The following is an 18,147-nucleotide window of genomic DNA, read 5'->3' as shown; positions in this document are numbered from 1 at the left end:
TTGGATGCTTAGCCAACTAAACCACGCCGGCGCCCCACTTTTTTTTTTAAGATTTTATTTATTTTTTATTTTTTTTTAATTTTTTTTTTTCAACGTTTTTTATTTATTTTTGGGACAGAGAGAGACAGAGCATGAACGGGGGAGGGGCAGAGAGAGAGGGAGACACAGAATCGGAAACAGGCTCCAGGCTCCGAGCCATCGGCCCAGAACCTGACGCGGGGCTCGAACTCACGGACCGCGAGATCGTGACCTGGCTGAAGTCGGACGCTTAACCGACTGCGCCACCCAGGCGCCCCTTAAGATTTTATTTTTAAGTGATCTGTATACCCAACATGGGGCTCGAACCCACAACTTGAGATCAAGAGTTGTACGCTCCACCGACTGAGCCAACCAGGCTCCCCTAGCTCTTTAAAACTAAAAAGGTAAAAGAAAGATAAAGGATAAAAGAAAAGAGATGGTAAAAACAAGATAAAAATGATGTTAAAAAAAAAAAGCTACTATTGGTGTTACACACAGATCTCAGTTTCAGAGTAGCTAATAATCATACCTAAGATTTATTGAGCACTTCCTAAGTGCTGGGTTGTTCTGCTTGGGTTGTCATAGGAATGAACTCCTGTAATTCTCACAGCCGCCTATGAGGTAGGTCCTAGGATGAATTGAACTGACTTGGCCAAGGTTAGGCATTGTTAAGTGAAGTCTGGCTAATGTGGAGAAATCCTCCCTTGCCTCAGACGAGGGAGCTGATGGAAGATGTCCAGTTCTTCTCTTAGCGCTGCTCCTGTGGAGACTAGTTCCTAGTCCTTGGCTTTCCATGTCTCAACTGCTGGGACATCTGATGGTCTAGAAGGGCATTTAGGAGAGAATGAAGTAAGGATTCACTCGATCTGCCATTCATTCCGCAGGGTCTATTGAGAACCTGCCAGATGTCAGCCACGCTGCTAGATCCCGGGGAAGAAGAAGAGTAAAATACAGCCCTGCCTTCAAGGAGAGGACATAGTGTTAGTTGTGTAAAAAATAATGACTGTAATATGATAAGCACCATAAGGAAAATCTACATAAGTACTGTGTCATTACACAAATGACAGTGAGACAGGGAGAAAATCAGGGAGAGCTTCCAAGGGAGGAGATATTTAAGTTAGGTCTTACAGGATCTGTAGAAGTTCTGCAAGCCAAAAAGGTGCAGAAGTCATGAGCTCTTCCCAAGCACAGAACTACCCCAATCTCACACCAGAGCAAACTGACAGGAAACTCTCTCCAGTCACCCCTGTATACCTCGCTCAAAATAAAGACAAAAGTGATGAAAGCCTCTCCTTTTCTCCTGTCCCTCTCGGACACGGAAAGATGCTCCCTGATTCATATCACAGAGAGAATAAAATTCTACCTACTTAGGAGAAAATCACATCTCAGGGCAGCTTCCACAACTGAAATGCTTGTTCCTTTGTTTTTGTTTTTTTTAAATGCAGTTCTTCTGTCTTGTCCGCTATTTCCGTTACTTTCCTCTGGTATATTTAGACATTTTTCCTCCATCCTCTCAACCAAAGACCTTTGTCAAGCACAAATTTAGCAACATCCTGAGAAAGTCCTCTATGGGGAGCTATTTTTATTTTATTGATTTTATTTTGGAAACTCATTTGTCTCCCTCCTTCCTACTTCCAGAGAGTAATCAAAACCCTATAAATCATAAATAGATTATTAACACCAACTCACTAAGACTACACAAGAAAGTACTTAGTGCCAAGGTTAGGAAAACTGCACTGCAAGCACCTTAAAGGTAATGGAAAAATGAAACCACCCTTTCTTTACTGATAAAGAGTTAAGCCCTTGGCCTAAATATTATCATGTGAATAATTACTATGACAACAGATGTCAAATTCACTCACCCAAGAAGCATTTACTGAGCACCTACTATGCATTGGGCACAGTGTAACATGCTGGGCTAGTCACTGTTGGGTGTACGCACCAATAGGACAGTAAGATTCTGAGTGAGTAGCTGAGAAGAGTTTTCTGTTCTACCCTCTTTGTCTTCCCGAGGAAAATAAAACAACCTGAATGTCTGCCAAGGCCAACATCTCAAACTAGCCTTGTTTCTCCAACAGCTGATTCCTGTTTTAGATCAACAAAAAGTTCAGCAAACATATGAAGGCTTTATGGGATAGATCCCTGGAGCTAGTCTTTGAGAAGAAATCTGAAACCAACCTGTTATCGAAGGGACAGCCTTGCTGTAAAGGTCAGGGAGATCTTCCCAAAGTCTGATCATTTTCCACAACTTGCAATGGCATGTTTTCAAGTCTGTGGATTTATCTCTGACCTTCTTTCCTCAGCACCTTCTTTTCCTTTTTTCTCTACAGCCTCACTCTGGCCTTAGCAAAGGAGGCAAGCTTGGTCTTCTTGGTCAAGTGGACCCTAAGAACTGAGCAGGAATTAGGAGTTAGGAATCAGAAATCCTGCTCTGTAAACTTGGGCAAGTCATTTTGTCTCTCTGACCCTCAATCTCTTCATCTGTAAAATAGAGGCAATGCCTAGTTCCTGGGTTAAGAGGTTAAATGAGATCATATGTGTGAATGTGACTGGTACCTTCTCTGGCGTGTAGTAGGGACTCAGTAAATTTCATTTCTTGCTGCCACCTTTGTAGGCTTTTTCATCCTTAATGACAAATCCTGTTTCTTAGCCTTAACAACTCATGGATATAATGCGAATGTGGGACACATAATGTGTCATGTTGTTATCTTTAAGGTTAAAATGAATCAACATTAGCTTGGTTTTAAGAATTTCACACCTGGGTGGCTCAGTCGGTTGAGAATCTGACTCTTGATTTTGGCTCAGGTCATGATCTCACAGTTTGTGAGTTCAAGCCCCATGTCAAGCTCTGCGCTGACAGTGCCTGCTTGGGTTTCTCTCTCTCTCTCTCTCTCTCTCTCTCTCTCTCTCTCTCTCCCCCTCCTCCACTCATGCTGTCTGTCTGTCTGTCTCTCTCTCTCTTCCTCTCAAAACAAATAAATAAATTAAAAAAAAAAAGAATTTCACACCTGACTTTAAGATAATTGAAGATCCCAGGGATGCCTCAGGGGCTACAAATCAAGGCATTATTTGTTCCTTACTACCTCCTGGTCTTAGTATTAAACTAAGAATAACTAGGAGATTATTTCTGTAGTAAAAAAGTCTTTAGGAGCACCTGGGTGTGTCAGTCAGTTAAGTGTCCAACTTCAGCTCAGGTCACAATCTTGTGGTCTGTGAGTTTAAGCCCTGTGTCGGGCTCTGTGCTGACAGCTCAGAGCCTGGACCCTGCTTCAGATTCTGTGTCTCCCTCTCTCTCTGCGCCTCCCCTGCGCTCTCTCTCTCTCTCTCTCTCAAAAATAAATAAACATTAAAAAAATGACTTCGACTTACATTTAAATGAAATTTGGTGCTGGATACTAGCTAGATATTTATGACTGCTATTTCAGGTAATGTATGTAAGAAAGGACAAGGGAATGTACATGATATGGATTTGAAATTGCACTGTTCAGAATTAAGAAAGTTTTTTTCCATTTTTTTCTTAGTCACAGATTAACTTTGATATTTGGCCCTGACATACCCCGTGCTCTCCCATTTTCTGCAATGACACAGCTCTCAGCCTGGGAACTGACTACTTCAAGGTAGAGCTGATGTTTGTAAAGGGCTTTGAGAATCTTGGCCAGGTCGTGCTATATGAACATAGGATATTATTTCTAAGCCCTTACTATAAGAAGGGAGAGACAGGAGATTAGTCTCCAGTTGCCCCCAGGATTTCAGACAGAGCAGGAAGTGACCAGAAAGCCTCAGACCTCTCTAGCAAGATAGAGGATGGTTGGGGGGGGGGGGGGGCTCTGAATCCTCACCCTGACACTGCTGACTCAGCACATGTCTTCTTCTTCCTGGGGCATGGGGCACTGTCAGCATCGTGATGGACACACATCTTGTAGAAATCCAGGGAACCTCTCCAGATGGATGTGTCAGGGAGAACATTCTGATTCCCCAGGTCTGGTTACAGAAGGACACCCCGTAAGGGGTACAACCAGTACAGGACAGTACAAGTGGAGGATTCAGGGCTTCTGACTCTAGTCCAGTGCTCTTTCTCTTCCAGATACTCCAAGGTAAGCAGCATTCACCAAGAGTCCCAGCTAGTCCCTTTCTCCTTACTGGTCAGAAACAAAACCTAAATCACTGTAGATCGCTTTATGTGCTCCCCGAGGATTCAACGCATCCCTTACTCATCGTTTGTTCACCCCTGCCCCAGGTTGGAGCCCACACCCTCCTACTTCTCCCTAACCCACACCACCACTCACGGCTGCTCCCTCCCTTTCGGTCTCAGCTTTAAAGGTGGTCTGCTCAGAACTACCTCCCCTGTCCATCCTGTGGTTCGCTATCATTATACCCAAACGGCACTGCCTTCTTGTGTGAGGCAGCCCCAGGCTGGGATCACATGGCAGCGGTGTGTTCAGCCTTGGGTACTTGTGGAATGCATTAATTCCCTGCAAACTGTGAGCCCAGTGAACCACTACCACTCTGTTATCTCTGGCCACAGATGTTTATCTTGCGGTTGGAGGTCCAGTTAAGCAACACAAACCCTTCTGACTGAAAAGTCCCTCACCCTAGGGCATGCCCCAGTTCCCTTAGAATGGTTTGTAAAACCAGTTATTTGTCTGGTGGGGTTTGCATGAAGGCAGGGGCCCCAGAATTGTAGCTATCCACCTTCTCTGCAAAGTGGAAACAGGCATAAGAAAAGACAGCTGTGCCTGGAGGAGAGAGGAACCTGGATCCAAGAAGCAGGCAAGTTTGTTCCCAGCAATCTTTATGCTCCAAATGGAGGAAGAGTGAGATTGGACTTGGTGGCTGAGCTCACCAACATCGTCCAAGACGGAGTTGCTCAAGACGGAGCTAGCACGTAAAAGCACAGTCCCAGCCAATCTGTTTCTTTGTGTCTATCCCTGGGACTCACTGCCTGCCTGAGACCTGCTCAGATTCTCCCGGGATCAGCTGAGAACCTTTTAGTTGCAAGTGACAGAGAACGCAACCCAAACTGGCATAAGCAAAAATAGAACGTATTGGCTTTCACAACCTGGAAAGTCCAGGGACAAAGCTAGCTTTACATGCAGCTTGATCCAGGGACTCAAGCAATATTCCTGGGGCCCAGAGTTCCCTCTGTGTGTCTCTGGGCTCCTCGTCCTCTGGGTTGACCCCATTCTCATCTCAGTCCTCCTCTAATGGCAGCAAGGTGGCCATATGAGCTCCAGCCTCAAAGTGCTTCCTGTGTTCAAGTTCAAGTTCTCTTTCAAGAAAGAGAAAGGCCAGCCTCTTTTCCAGTGGTTCCAGAGGATGCATGGTATGTCATTGTTTCCAAGTTGGTTACCTGCTGTCCCTGATCACAGTGGGCAGGTGTGAGGTACAGCCCCATTTCTGGGCCAGAAAGAAGAGTCAGATCCACCCCCAGCTGGTGGGTGACAGTGCAGTGAGGTGGTTCTCCGTGAGGAAATGGGGGGTGCTCTTACCGGGAGAAGGGCAGGTGAATTGGAGGCAGCAGGCAATATATATCGACTTTATTTCTTAGTTCATTGTTCTCCTCTTTCTGTGAAGATCTCTTGACATGCCACTTCCTCCTTGAACAAAGCCTTGCATAAGTAGAAGTCAGCCAAAGGCTTCTGTTATTACAGTTCATCTTCATTCCATAATTTCTCTCCCCGTTTGTCACCGAACTTGAACACTGTGTAACATGCTTATTTATATAATTCCTCCACCTTTTGTCAGATATTTTACCAGTAAGGCCAACTTTTCTGTTTTTATTGTCTTCATTTTCTTTTTTTACCAGAGGAAAAGATGGAATAAAGCTAGTTTTAGCTTGAGTACAGTCAATAAGCTTTATAGCTATCAGCTATATATCTCTCTTAAAAAACAGAAAACAAAAAAACCAACCAAAAAAAATGAAATACTTAGGTATAAATCTAAATATGTATGGGGTCTGTAAGTTGAAACTACAAAACACTGATTTAAAAACATCAAAGAAGACCCAAATAAATGAAGAGAGAAATGATACTCCTGGATCAGAAAACTCATATTATGATGTCTGTTCTCCCCCAATCAATCTATAGATTCAAGTCAATCATAATTAAAATTTCAGAAGGATTTTTCTTGATAGCAACAAACTGATTTAAATTTTTTTTAAGTTTATTTATTTATTTTGAGAGAAAGAAAGAGAGAGAGAGAATGAGTGGAGGAGGGGCAGAAAGAGAGGGGGACAGAGGATCTGAAGTGGGCTCTGTGCTAACAGCAGAGAGTCTAATGCAGGGCTTGAACTCACGAACTGTGAGATTATGACCTGACCTGAGTTGGTTGCTTAACTGACTGCGCCAGCCATTCAGGTGCCCCTGATTTAAAGATTTATATGGAAAAGCAAAGGAACTCGAATAGCCAAAACAATTTTGAAAAAGGAGAATACAGTTGGAGGACTCACATTATATGATTTCAAAACTTACTAGAAAGCAATGGAGATTAAGAGAGTGTAGTACCAGGGAAAGGAGAGACACAGATTAATGAAATGGAACAAAGAACTCATAAATAGACCCACGCACATATACAGTTAATTGATTTTTGACAAATGTGCAAAGGTAATTCAATAGAGAATGTTTAATCTTTTTAACAAAAGGTGCAGAAGCAATTGGACATCCATATGTGAAAAAACTCAAAAACCTCATTCTATATTCACATCACAATAAAAAAAATTAACCCCAAATAAGGATTTTAGATCTAAATGTAAAACCCAAAAAACTGCAAAATTTCTAGAAGAAAATATAGGAGAACTTGAGTTAGGCAAATATTTCTTAGATATGACATAATTCCTAAAAAATAAAATTGGTAAAATAAGCTTCATCAAAGTGTAGAATATCTGTCTTATGAAAGACACTGTTTAGAGAATTAAGAAACCACAGACTGTGGGAAAATATTTGCAAATCAAATATTTGATGAAGGGCTCTTATCCAGAATATATAAAAGAAGTCTAAAAACTCAGTAATAAAAAAACAAACAGCTTGATTAAAAAATATGCCAAAGATTTAACAGCCACTTCACCAAATAAGATATATGGGTGACAAATAAGCACACGAAGAGATGTTCAACATCATTAGTCATTAGGAAAATGCATATTAAGAACCATAATGAGATACCATTTCATAACTATTATAATCAAAATAAAAACTGAGGCAATACCAAGTACTGGAGAAGACTAAAGAACTAGAACTCTCATACATTGCTAGTGGGAATGTTAAATGATACAGTCACTCTGAAACACAGTTTGGCAGTTTCATATAAAGTTAAACATACACTTACTAGGACACCTGGGTGGCTCAGTCTGTTAAGCATACAACTTTGGCTCAGGTCACCATCTCATAGCTCATGGGTTTGAGCCCTGCATCAGGCTCTCTGCTGTCAGGGCAGAGCTCGCTTCTGAGCCTCTATCCCCCTCTCTCTTTGACCCTCTCCCACTTTCTCTCTCTCAAAAATAAATAAATATTTTTAAAAATGGATACTCTTATTATATGGCCCAACCATCCCACTCCTGGGTATTTACCCAAGAGAAAGAAAGAATGTTTTTCACTCAAAAAACTGCACAAAATATTTATAGGGACTTCATTTGTAATCATTAAAAACTGGAAGAATCCAGGGGCTCCTGAGTGGCTCAATCGGTTAAGCATCCAACTTTGGCTCAGGTCATGATCTCACAGTTTGTGAGTTCAAGCCCCATGTCAGGCTCTGTGCTGACATCTCAGAGTCTGGAGCCTGCTTCAGATTCTGTGTCTCCCTCTAGCCCTCTGCCCCTCCCCCACTCACCCTTTGTCTCTGTCTCTCTCAAAAATAAATAAACATTAAAAAAAATTTTTTTTAAAAACTGGAAGAATCCAAATATCCTTCCTGGAGAAGGATAATAAATTGTGGTATTTTCATACAAGGGAATACTACTCACTAATAAAAATGAACAAATCACACACACAAAAAATGAACAAAGCACTAATATAACATAGAAGAATCCCAAATACATTATGGTCAATAAAAGCAATCTGTATTGAAAGGCTGTCTCCTGTATGATTTCGTTTATATGACCACAGGCAACATTATAGGATCAGAAACTAGATCTGTGGTTTCCAGGGGTTGGGAATGGGAGAGTGGATTACAAAGGAGCAACACGAGGAACACTTTTTGGGCAACAGAGCCGTTCTTGTGTCTTGATGGCATCAGTGATTATACAACTGTTTGCATAGAACACCATACACAAAAAGGGTGAATTTTATTGTACGTAAATTTTTGAGAAATAAGCCAAGTGAGAGGGAAACAAAAAATGCTACTCTGGGTTCCCTTGAACATTTCTGAGATTCAGACCTGCTGCTGGTGGTACAAGTCTCCTTAGCAGGAGACAAATTATTCATAGGAAGGAAAATGCACTTGCTTTTCAAAACAGGCAGAGGAAGAGTAAAAAGAGAGAAGCCTGTGAGTACCAAGTAAACATGGTAAATACTTTATTAGTTTGGGCTCTTAAACTGTCAATCTTCATATACATGGGTTTCCATAAATAGTCACGCAATCTTTTATCCTTTAGCTTGTAGCTTTTTAATGAGCCATATCCTTTTAAATTTGTTTTGTCTCAGATAGACAATGTCTCACCTGGAGTGTACAGTCTCATACTTTTTCAGGCATCATGCATATTTCAATATGTTACCATCTAGTGAAGTTGCCCATCTGCTGTCTCCTGATTTTTTAATGACAACATTGGCATCGCTGGGCTCCAGGAAGCCTCACACTGGGCAGGCACACCCTTGAAACTTTCTGAAATGTCATTTCATATTATCCTACATCATTACTCAACTGTCTACATGAGGGACAATGGGATAGAAGAATTTAATTTTCAGGTCAGATTTCATAAGATTCTGGATCTAAAATCTTTTTAAGAAAGTCCACTTCTGTTGTAATTGGATCACCCATACATCATCCTCTTGACCTTCATAAGCCAATCAATTAATGGTCAGGTTTGTTAATCTGGGTCCATTAGCTCCTGTAAAACATGCTAAATGATTTCATTGTATTATGAGGAAAAATATATAAGTATGTGAGGAAAAATATGTAAGTATCTGGAGGCTAACAATATTAGGAATATAATTTAAAACTGTAATTGAGTGGTCACAAAATAAATTCAGATTAGAACTTAAAAGGAAATTCTTGGAAAATATTTTTTCATTGGGATAAAGTTATGTTATCAAGACTAATCAGTGGATACTGGATGTTTCATATTAACATACTGGGTGGATGTTTGTCCAAGACTCGAGCGATATTAAAAATTGTTTGTATCCATTTTCATGAGATTAAAATATTCCTGGGCCAACTCTTCTAGAATAGACTGAGTTAGATATATCATTGTTTTTCTTTTGTTTCTTAAGAGAAAATAGCCTGAAAAAATAGGTCACCAATCAATGGTGTCTGTTGCTCAGACTCTCCATTGGGAAGTAGATATGGCAATTTTGGAAATCCCAGGTAGGAGGGCTGTGTGGGCCTGGGCAAGATCAGAGGCCAGTTGGGCTCAACCTGTATCTTGAGCTACAGATAAGGTCGTAAGATCTAAAATGGATGAATTTCCCTGTTTTAAATAAAGCACTGGATTAGTAAATTCACATAAACTTGAAGATTCTAAAGTCTAATACACTGAATTTTCAGACTAAAATTTCGGTATGCTTATTTAATGCAGGAGTGGACAGACCACAAGTTACGTTGGAACCCTGATGAATATGGTGGAATTCGTTCAATTAAAGTTCCATCAGAATCTCTCTGGCTTCCTGACATAGTTCTCTTTGAAAAGTAAGTATCCCAGAAGAAACATACACTGGTCAGATTAGGACTAGAGATGGCAAAGCCTGATTCTGGCAAAATGATTAAGAGAAATGTACAGATTTAAGTAAGAAGAGAACTGATTCTTTTTGAAATATTGTTTGACACCGTAGTAGTAAAGTAATAAATACAAATAGTAGAGGGGTGGGCAAAACCCCAACTCATTAGTGTCCAACTGCTTTTACCACAGTGCAGATGGACGTTTCGAAGGCTCCCTCATGACCAAAGTCATAGTGAGATCTAATGGCACCGTCATTTGGACCCCTCCAGCCAGTTACAAAAGTTCATGCACCATGGACGTCACGTTTTTTCCGTTCGACCGGCAGAACTGCTCCATGAAGTTTGGATCCTGGACTTATGATGGTACCATGGTTGATCTCGTTTTGATAAATGAAAATGTTGACAGAAAAGACTTCTTCGATAATGGAGAATGGGAAATACTCAATGCCAAAGGGATGAAGGGCAACAGGAGAGATGGCACCTACTCCTATCCGTTCATCACTTACTCCTTTGTTCTGCGCCGCCTACCCCTGTTCTACACCCTCTTCCTGATAATCCCCTGCCTGGGGCTGTCTTTTCTGACAGTGCTCGTGTTCTATTTGCCTTCTGATGAAGGAGAAAAGCTTTCGCTATCAACCTCTGTTCTGGTTTCCCTGACAGTTTTTCTTCTAGTAATTGAGGAAATAATCCCATCTTCCTCAAAAGTCATTCCTCTCATTGGGGAGTACCTGCTGTTCATAATGATTTTCGTTACCCTGTCGATTATTGTTACTGTTTTCGTGATTAATGTTCACCACAGATCTTCTTCGACTTACCATCCCATGGCCCCCTGGGTTAAGAGACTCTTTCTACAAAAACTTCCTAAATTGCTTTGTATGAAGGACCACATGGATCGCTACTCTTTCCCAGACAAAGATGAGAGCCAACCAGTGGTGAAAGGTAAAGTTCTAGAAAAAAGGAAACAAAGACAGATTAGTGATGGAGAAAAAGTTCTTGTTGCTTTCTTGGAAAAGGCTGCTAATTCCATTAGATACATTTCAAGGCATGTGAAGAAAGAGCATTTTATCAACCAGGTGAGTACACTGGTATTCATTACACTGCTGCCATTGAAATGTGCAAGAACCAATATTCTCACATCTATTTACAATAAAAAAACTGTCACTTTTAAAATGTGACATTATTAGCTATCTGCATTTCACGTGTAAAATGTAAAACAAGCCCTGACATGAATAAAAATTTTAGTATGGATCTTTAGGAAGCAGTTCACAGAAACAGAATGGGCAAAAAAGAAGCAAGTCTAGATTAAGCACCATTCCTTGTAATTAGACTTGACTCTATTTAAAATAATGTTTTATGTTTATTTTTGAGAGAGAGAGAGTGAGCAGGGGAGGGGTAGAGAGAGGGGGACAAAGGATCTGAAGCGGGCTTTGTGCTGATATCAAGGAGCCCAACTCGGGGCCTGAACTCATGAACTGTGAGATCATGACCTGAGCCGAAGTCGGACATTCAGCTGACAGAGCCACCCAGGCGCCCCTATTTAAAATAATTTAATTTTACATTTTAAATTGGTTATCCTGGTCTCTGGTAATTTACCTCTCATTTTTAGTTCAATGGTGGTTATTTCTAGCCATAGTATTTGGAAATAAAAGAACAGAATTAGACTTCGGGATTAATGTAAATATACAGTGTTCCAACAGATATTTTGGTGAGGGAAAAGGGTGTGGTTATTTGGCTAACATTAAAAAAAAAAGTGTGGCACGAGTGTGGATTTCCTACTCAAAACAGTTCTGGATTCAGATCTTACTGATGCTTAAAACAAATTTTAAGACAATTTGTAGGGTTCAATTATTTTACTCTAAAATAAGTGCAAATTAGTGCTAAGAGCCTGATCCCATAAACAAAATTATGGAAGACATTTTTTAAGGAAACATGTGTCTATACTTTATCTAGATACTACCTAGCATATTCTCTTACTATTTGTTGTGTTTTTCACCCATTGCTATAGAACTAACATTTCAGCTATTTTTTTTTTTTTTTTTTTTTTTTTTTTTAGAGAGAGAGAGAGCACATGCTTGCAAGTGAGCACAAACAGGGGAGGGGTAGAAGGAGAGAGAGAAGCTTAAGTAGGCTCCATGCTCAGAGTAGAGCCGGATGTAGGGCTCAGTCTCACAACCATGAGATCATGACCTGAGCCAAAATCAAGAGTTGGAGGCTTAACCGACTAGCCACCCAGGTGCCTCTTTAGCTATTCTTAAGGGTTGTTCGTTGTTGTTTCTCAACATCTTTTAAAAATTTGAATTCAGGGGCGCCTGGGTGGCGCAGTCGGTTGGGCGTCCGACTTCAGCCAGGTCACGATCTCGCGGTCCGTGAGTTCGAGCCCCGCGTCAGGCTCTGGGCTGACGGCTCGGAGCCTGGAGCCTGTTTCCGAGTCTGTGTCTCCCTCTCTCTCTGCCCCTCCCATGTTCATGCTCTGTCTCTCTCTGTCCCAAAAATAAATAAATAAATTAAAAAAAAAAAAAAAAAAAAAAATTTGAATTCAAAGACTCAACTAGCTTTTTTAAAAATGATAAAAGTAACACATGATCAGGGTATGGAATTTGGAAAATACAAAAAATATAAACAGATTTAAAATAATTAATAATCCCACCACTTAAGATTGACACTTTAAACACATCTTTTTTGTGTTTTTCCCCAAGGTTTTATTCCTAAACCTCTATGTGTGCAGAATGCATTCTGGTTCTACATCAGTACCTATGTCCCCTCTCTATAAGTCCTGTTCTAGTCCATCTTCAAAAAACCCCATACAGTAGAAATGTGACATTTCTTTTCCTTCAAAAGAGGAAAACTGGCACCTGTCCTTCAGACCTCCTTGGCCTCTCAACATGTTGCTGCTTTGACCTTGCTCTTATAGGCTTATTCCCCACTCTCCCCCAACTTCCCTTCCTCCAAAGGGACTAGATCTTCCCTCTCCCCTGCAGATTCCTGTCATCTCATGGTCACTTCTCCTCCACGCAGTTTTCTGGCATTCCAGAGATAATAGCAGCCATACCCACATGTAGAGTGGAAGAAAAGAAGGCTTATAATATTTGACCATGAAAATTCTTAATTTATAAGCTTATGATTCATTTCATATATGAGGTCAGGAAGATCTTAGTAAGAGATACTGACTTTTTATTTGTGGAAAAATCAGTCCTTTCCCATTTGGATCAATATTGTTCTACAAATGCATAAATGATTCAGTTGTTTCTATTTTACGTCTTCTATGTTGATGAAAATGTTCACAGGCTGTTTCCTTTGGGCACTGTTATTACAGAAGTCACGGGGGAGAATCTGAGCCTATGTTGCAGGGGATGTGTTAGGTGAATTTGAAAAACGAAGTGCTGTAAATCCAAATATTACTGTTTTTCAATCCCTTGAAATGAATTCAGAACAGTTGCCCTGCATATTGAATGGAAGGCATCTTTTTCTCTTTTGCAGGTAGTACAAGACTGGAAATTCGTAGCCCAAGTTCTGGACCGAATCTTTCTGTGGCTCTTTCTGATAGTGTCAGTTACAGGCTCTGTTCTGATTTTCACTCCTGCTTTGAAGATGTGGCTACATAGCTCCCACTAGGAACACATCTCCAGAGCAATCTAAAATACCATAAAGACAAAATCACACCTTAGAACTGACATCCAGCTAGCATGTACATACAGTACCCAAATGCATGAGCTTTTTGGAAGGGTCAGCGCCGTCCTCAGGGAAACTGAACACTGGTAAATGTGGGTTTGCCCACAGTAAATTCATGATTGCCACTGGAGGGAGTTGGGTTTAAGTAAAGCAGAACCCCCTCAGGTCCCTGCCTTGGCTTCTCCAGACGTTCATGGAGTCATATGGTCCAGGTCTGACATCACAGCCAGGACACACTAGGGCTGCAGGACTAATGCCCCCAGGAAGCAGGACCAAGGATGCACACCAGGAATTCAAGGCAGTCTCTGAGTCAAGCTGTTTGTGTGCACAGACCTGGGTCTCCTGAATCTACTGGTGTCCTTGGTGGTTTTGCCTGAGTTTGCAAACTGGTGCCATGTGTCATGCCTTTGTCGAGATGTGTATGAGCAAATCTCAACAACCCTCTGGGGAATCACACTGGTCCAACAGGTCTGGCGCAGATCGCTTGTTATCGAGAAGATTCCAAGATGCCTGTTAACTAAAGCCCCTCCCCTTCCCCCCAACAAATGTGGTATTTGTTAAAAACAGTCTCTTGAATGTGGTAACCTTTAAGGCAGGTGGTATTCGTGACTTATTCATAACACTGTATAGTTTTTCTGATGGTGAAACTAGAACCTACTGTGAGTTGTGACTGGCTCTAAGGGCCATATCAAAATAACTTACAATAGAAACACTGTTATCTGTTGCCAAGAGTGCAGTCATTAAAATGCATTATCTTTTCCTAGAAAATAGAAGTACTGAACATTCTCTGATAATGGGTTTTTATGTCCTCACAGCCAGTCTAATCCATTTCAACAGTACTCTCAAGGCTTTCCATTCTGCTTCTTTTCTTCCTTTCTTTCTCTTCCTCCTCCTCCTCCCTCTGCCCCCTCCTCCCTCCTCTCCCTCCTCCTCCTCCTCCTCTTCTTCCTCCTCCTCCTCCTTCTTCTTCAGAACATTTAAGTTCTACTCTCAGCAAATTTTAATTATACAATGTAGTGTTATCAACTAGTCACCATGTTTTACATAAGATCTCCAGACCTTATTTATTTTATAACTGAAGTTTATACCCTGTTGCCAATCTCTCCCTATTTTCCCTCCCCATCAGTCCCTAACAACCACTTTTCTAAGTGTCCACATGTAAGTGAAACCATGCAGTATTTGTCTTTCTCTGTCTGATTTTTCTCTTCTTAGCACAATGCCCTCTGCGTTCATCTATGTTGTTGCAAATGACAGAATTTAAGGCTGAATTATATTCCTCTGTGTGTGTGTGTGTGTGTGTGTGTGTGTGTAATCACATTTTCTTGATCCACTCATCCATCAACAGACACAGGTTGTTTTCATACATTGGCTATTGTGGATAATGCTGCAATGAACATGAGAGTGCAGATATTTCTTTGAGAAAATGATTTCGTTTCCTTTGCATACACCCAGAAGTAGATGGATCACATGGAGTTCTATTTTTCATTTCTTGAAAAACCTCCGTAACTTTTTTTATAGTGGCTGTACCAACTTAAATTCCCACCAACAGTGAAAAGGGGTTTCCTTTTCTCTACATCCTTGCCAACATTTGTTATTTCACATCTTTCTTATGGCAGGCATTCACACAGCTGTGAGGTGATATCTCACTGTGGTTTTGATTTGCATTTCCCTGATGTTGAGCACCTTTTAATGTACCTGCTGGCCATCTGTATGTCTTCTTTGGAAGCATGTCTATTCAGATCCTTTACCCATTTTTAAATTGGGTCATTTGGTTTTTTACTGTTGAGTTATATGAAATTTTTGTATAGTTTGTTAGTTTTCATACTAACCTCTTATCAGATACTTAGTTTCCAAATATTTTCTATTTCGTAGGCTGTCTTTCCATTTTGCTCATGGTTTTCTTTGCTGTGGAGAAGTTTAGTTTGATGCAATCCCACTCGCTTATTTTTGCTTTTGTTGCCTTTGCTTTTGGTGTTAAATTAAAAAAAAAATCATTGCCAAGATGCCCTCCTTTGTTTCCATGTGTCTCCCTGCCCCTCTGGGAGCACTCGTCACCCAACTTGCCAACTCCCTCTCGAAGATTCATCAGGAAGAGTCTGTTCAGATGCTTTTTGCCCTCCAAAATTGTTGCTGCCAAATTCTGATTTTAACTTGAAGTAATTGTTCTTTTTTCCAAGATTTAAATCTTAATCCATTCTGGACTATTTGGTTTGGGGCATGTTTCTCATAAACAGTTTACAGCTGAGACTTGGGGTTTAACCTTTTCACATGTATTGTTACCACCCAGATGGTTAGTCTTATTCATGCCATTTTGTTTTGTGTTTTCTGTGTAATGTTTTCTTGTCCTTTTTTTTTGTTGTTGTTGTTCCTTTTCAGCTCTGACTGTATTTGTCTGTTCCTTCCTCTTTACTGGATTGAAAGTTATGCATCCATTTCTATTAATTTATTAATAAACATATTCAAATTTCTTTAATTGGTGTTGGGATTTAATGCCCATAGCCACCACTCTTGAAATGAAACAGTTCTTTTAGCACTTTCCCTTCCCCTCTTCTTTTATCACCTTTTATGTTTTGCTAAATCATCCAAAATTCTAATTCCAGGTTATTAATTTTTTATGTTATGTGTCTCTTTCCTCTGAATAATTTATTGACAATACATTTTGTCTACAACCACATTATAAACAAGTAATTGGTTTACTCATTTCTTGGTTTGCCACTTTTTTTCTCCTGTTTTCCTCTTTACCTGATTTATTTCATTATCTCAGAGGAATACACCTCCAAGCAATTCTTTCAGAAACTTTTGAGAGTGGTTACCTTTCTGAATCCTTGCACTTCTGAAATTGTAATGTATTCTGCTCTCATAGGTTGAGGATGGGATTTTGAGTTCAAAATCTTTCATCCTCAGAATTGTGAAGATATTATTCTACAATATCCCATGTTCTAGATGAGAAGTATGGTGAAAGTTGATTCTTTTTTTTTTAATATATGAAATTTATTGTCAAATTGGTTTCCATATAACACCCAGCGCTCATGCCAAAAGATGCCCTCTTCAATGCCCATCACCTACCCTTCCCTCCCTCCCACCCCCCCCCCCATCAACCCTCAGTTTGTTCTCAGTTTTTAACAGTCTCTTATGCTTTGGCTCTCTCCCACTCTAACCTCTTTTTTTTTTTTTCCTTCCCTTCTCCCCCATGGGTTTCTGTTAAGTTTCTCAGGATCCACATAAGAGTGAAAACATATGGTATCTGTCTTTCTGTATGGCTTATGAAAGTTGATTCTTATTCCTTGTTCCTATAGATTCCTATTTTTACCTTGATGAAACTCTTGGACTTTTCTTACTATCTTTGGACTTTAGAAATGTCACCTGAAATAAAAAAGAAAAAATGTCACCTGAATGCTGTATGTGTCTAAATACAGGGCTCTGTCTCTGTCTCTCTCTCTCTCTCATTCTCTCTCTTTCTCCCTCTCTGTTTTTATCTTGGCACTTGATGACTAATGTCTTTATTCAACTCATGAAAATTTTCTTCTCTAACCTCTTTTATTATTTCCTATCCTCTATTCTCTCTCTCCTCTCTTTTTGAAATTTCTAATAGAAGGATTTTGGTATTCCAGGATCTGTCTTCCATGTTTATTAATTTATTAACTCTTCTCTCATTACTTTTTACTTGTTTAATTGTTTACATTGTCAGCTTGATGATACCCCTAACTAATTTGATAGTCAGTCATTGTCTTCTCTGCTATGCAGCCCACCTACCAAGGTGAGGTTTTGTTTGTTAATGGATGAATCATGGATGGATATTTGCTAATGGATGAATATTTGATTTCCAAGAACTCTAATTCTTATTTTTGGATGTCATATCTTCTATAATAACTTGGAGGGATACTAATTACAGTTACTTCAAAGTCTTCTGTTGTCTGTATTAACAATTTTTCCTCAGGGGTTACTTCTTCTACTGATACTTTTTATGCTTTTTGTGGTAGTTTTATTCCCATGTTTGTTGATTTTTGACAGTTTGTTTACCTAACAGTGGAAATCATTTCTAATGACAGAATACCAGGCTCCAGTTGCTTTCCTTTACTGTCTATGTCCAAGAAAGCATTTTTCTAGAGTATGTGAGTAGCTCATCTAATACATTCAAGGAACCCCTTTCTTCATGGCAGCCATAAATAATCTTGGGCTAAACTATTTCTAAACTAAACTATTTCACTGACTCCAGTGCTCACTCTGGTTTCTCATGTGTCAGAATGCCCACCAGATGGGACAGACTGTGAAAGCCACTATGAAAAGTAGAGTACTGCTGCAGCTGTGCTTGGTCCTTTACTTGATTACTCAACAATTATACCTGAAGTCTCCCCTGTGTATAATCTTAGAATTGTTAGAAAGCAAATAATTTCTTTGGTGGTCCCATCTTTCTTTCATGGGACCAAAATTCCACTGCTCTGTTAGGTTTTATCATAAACCTGATCTGTGCTGCATATTTCAGCTATTCTCCACCAATCTGGTCTGTGAAGATGCCTCAGGCAACTTTCCAGTGCAGTCATGGATGTATTCATTTTACATTTATTTTGATATATCAGTAGGATTTGGAGGACACAC

The 18,147-nt window shown here is 40.1% G+C and overlaps 1 protein-coding gene across 3 annotated transcripts in view; it reads left to right on the top strand.

The window, feature by feature from the left end:
- The window catches only part of CHRNB3 (cholinergic receptor nicotinic beta 3 subunit), a 35,577-nt gene extending 18,858 nt beyond the window's left edge, over positions 1 to 16,719 (top strand). For all 3 annotated transcript variants that reach the window (XM_058720508.1, XM_058720507.1, XM_058720509.1), the window contains 3 exons: positions 9,743 to 9,852; positions 10,073 to 10,955; positions 13,360 to 16,719. In XM_058720508.1, coding sequence (XP_058576491.1) covers positions 9,743 to 9,852; positions 10,073 to 10,955; positions 13,360 to 13,494 — 1,128 coding nt within the window. In that variant the 3' untranslated portion in view covers positions 13,495 to 16,719. The remainder of the gene's footprint in view (positions 1 to 9,742; positions 9,853 to 10,072; positions 10,956 to 13,359) is intronic.
- The last annotated feature ends 1,428 nt before the right edge of the window (positions 16,720 to 18,147 follow it).

The sequence above is a fragment of the Neofelis nebulosa genome, chromosome 3 (assembly GCF_028018385.1).
Source record: "Neofelis nebulosa isolate mNeoNeb1 chromosome 3, mNeoNeb1.pri, whole genome shotgun sequence".
Lineage (NCBI taxonomy): Eukaryota > Metazoa > Chordata > Mammalia > Carnivora > Felidae > Neofelis > Neofelis nebulosa.
This window is presented reverse-complemented; position numbering and strand designations above follow the sequence as displayed.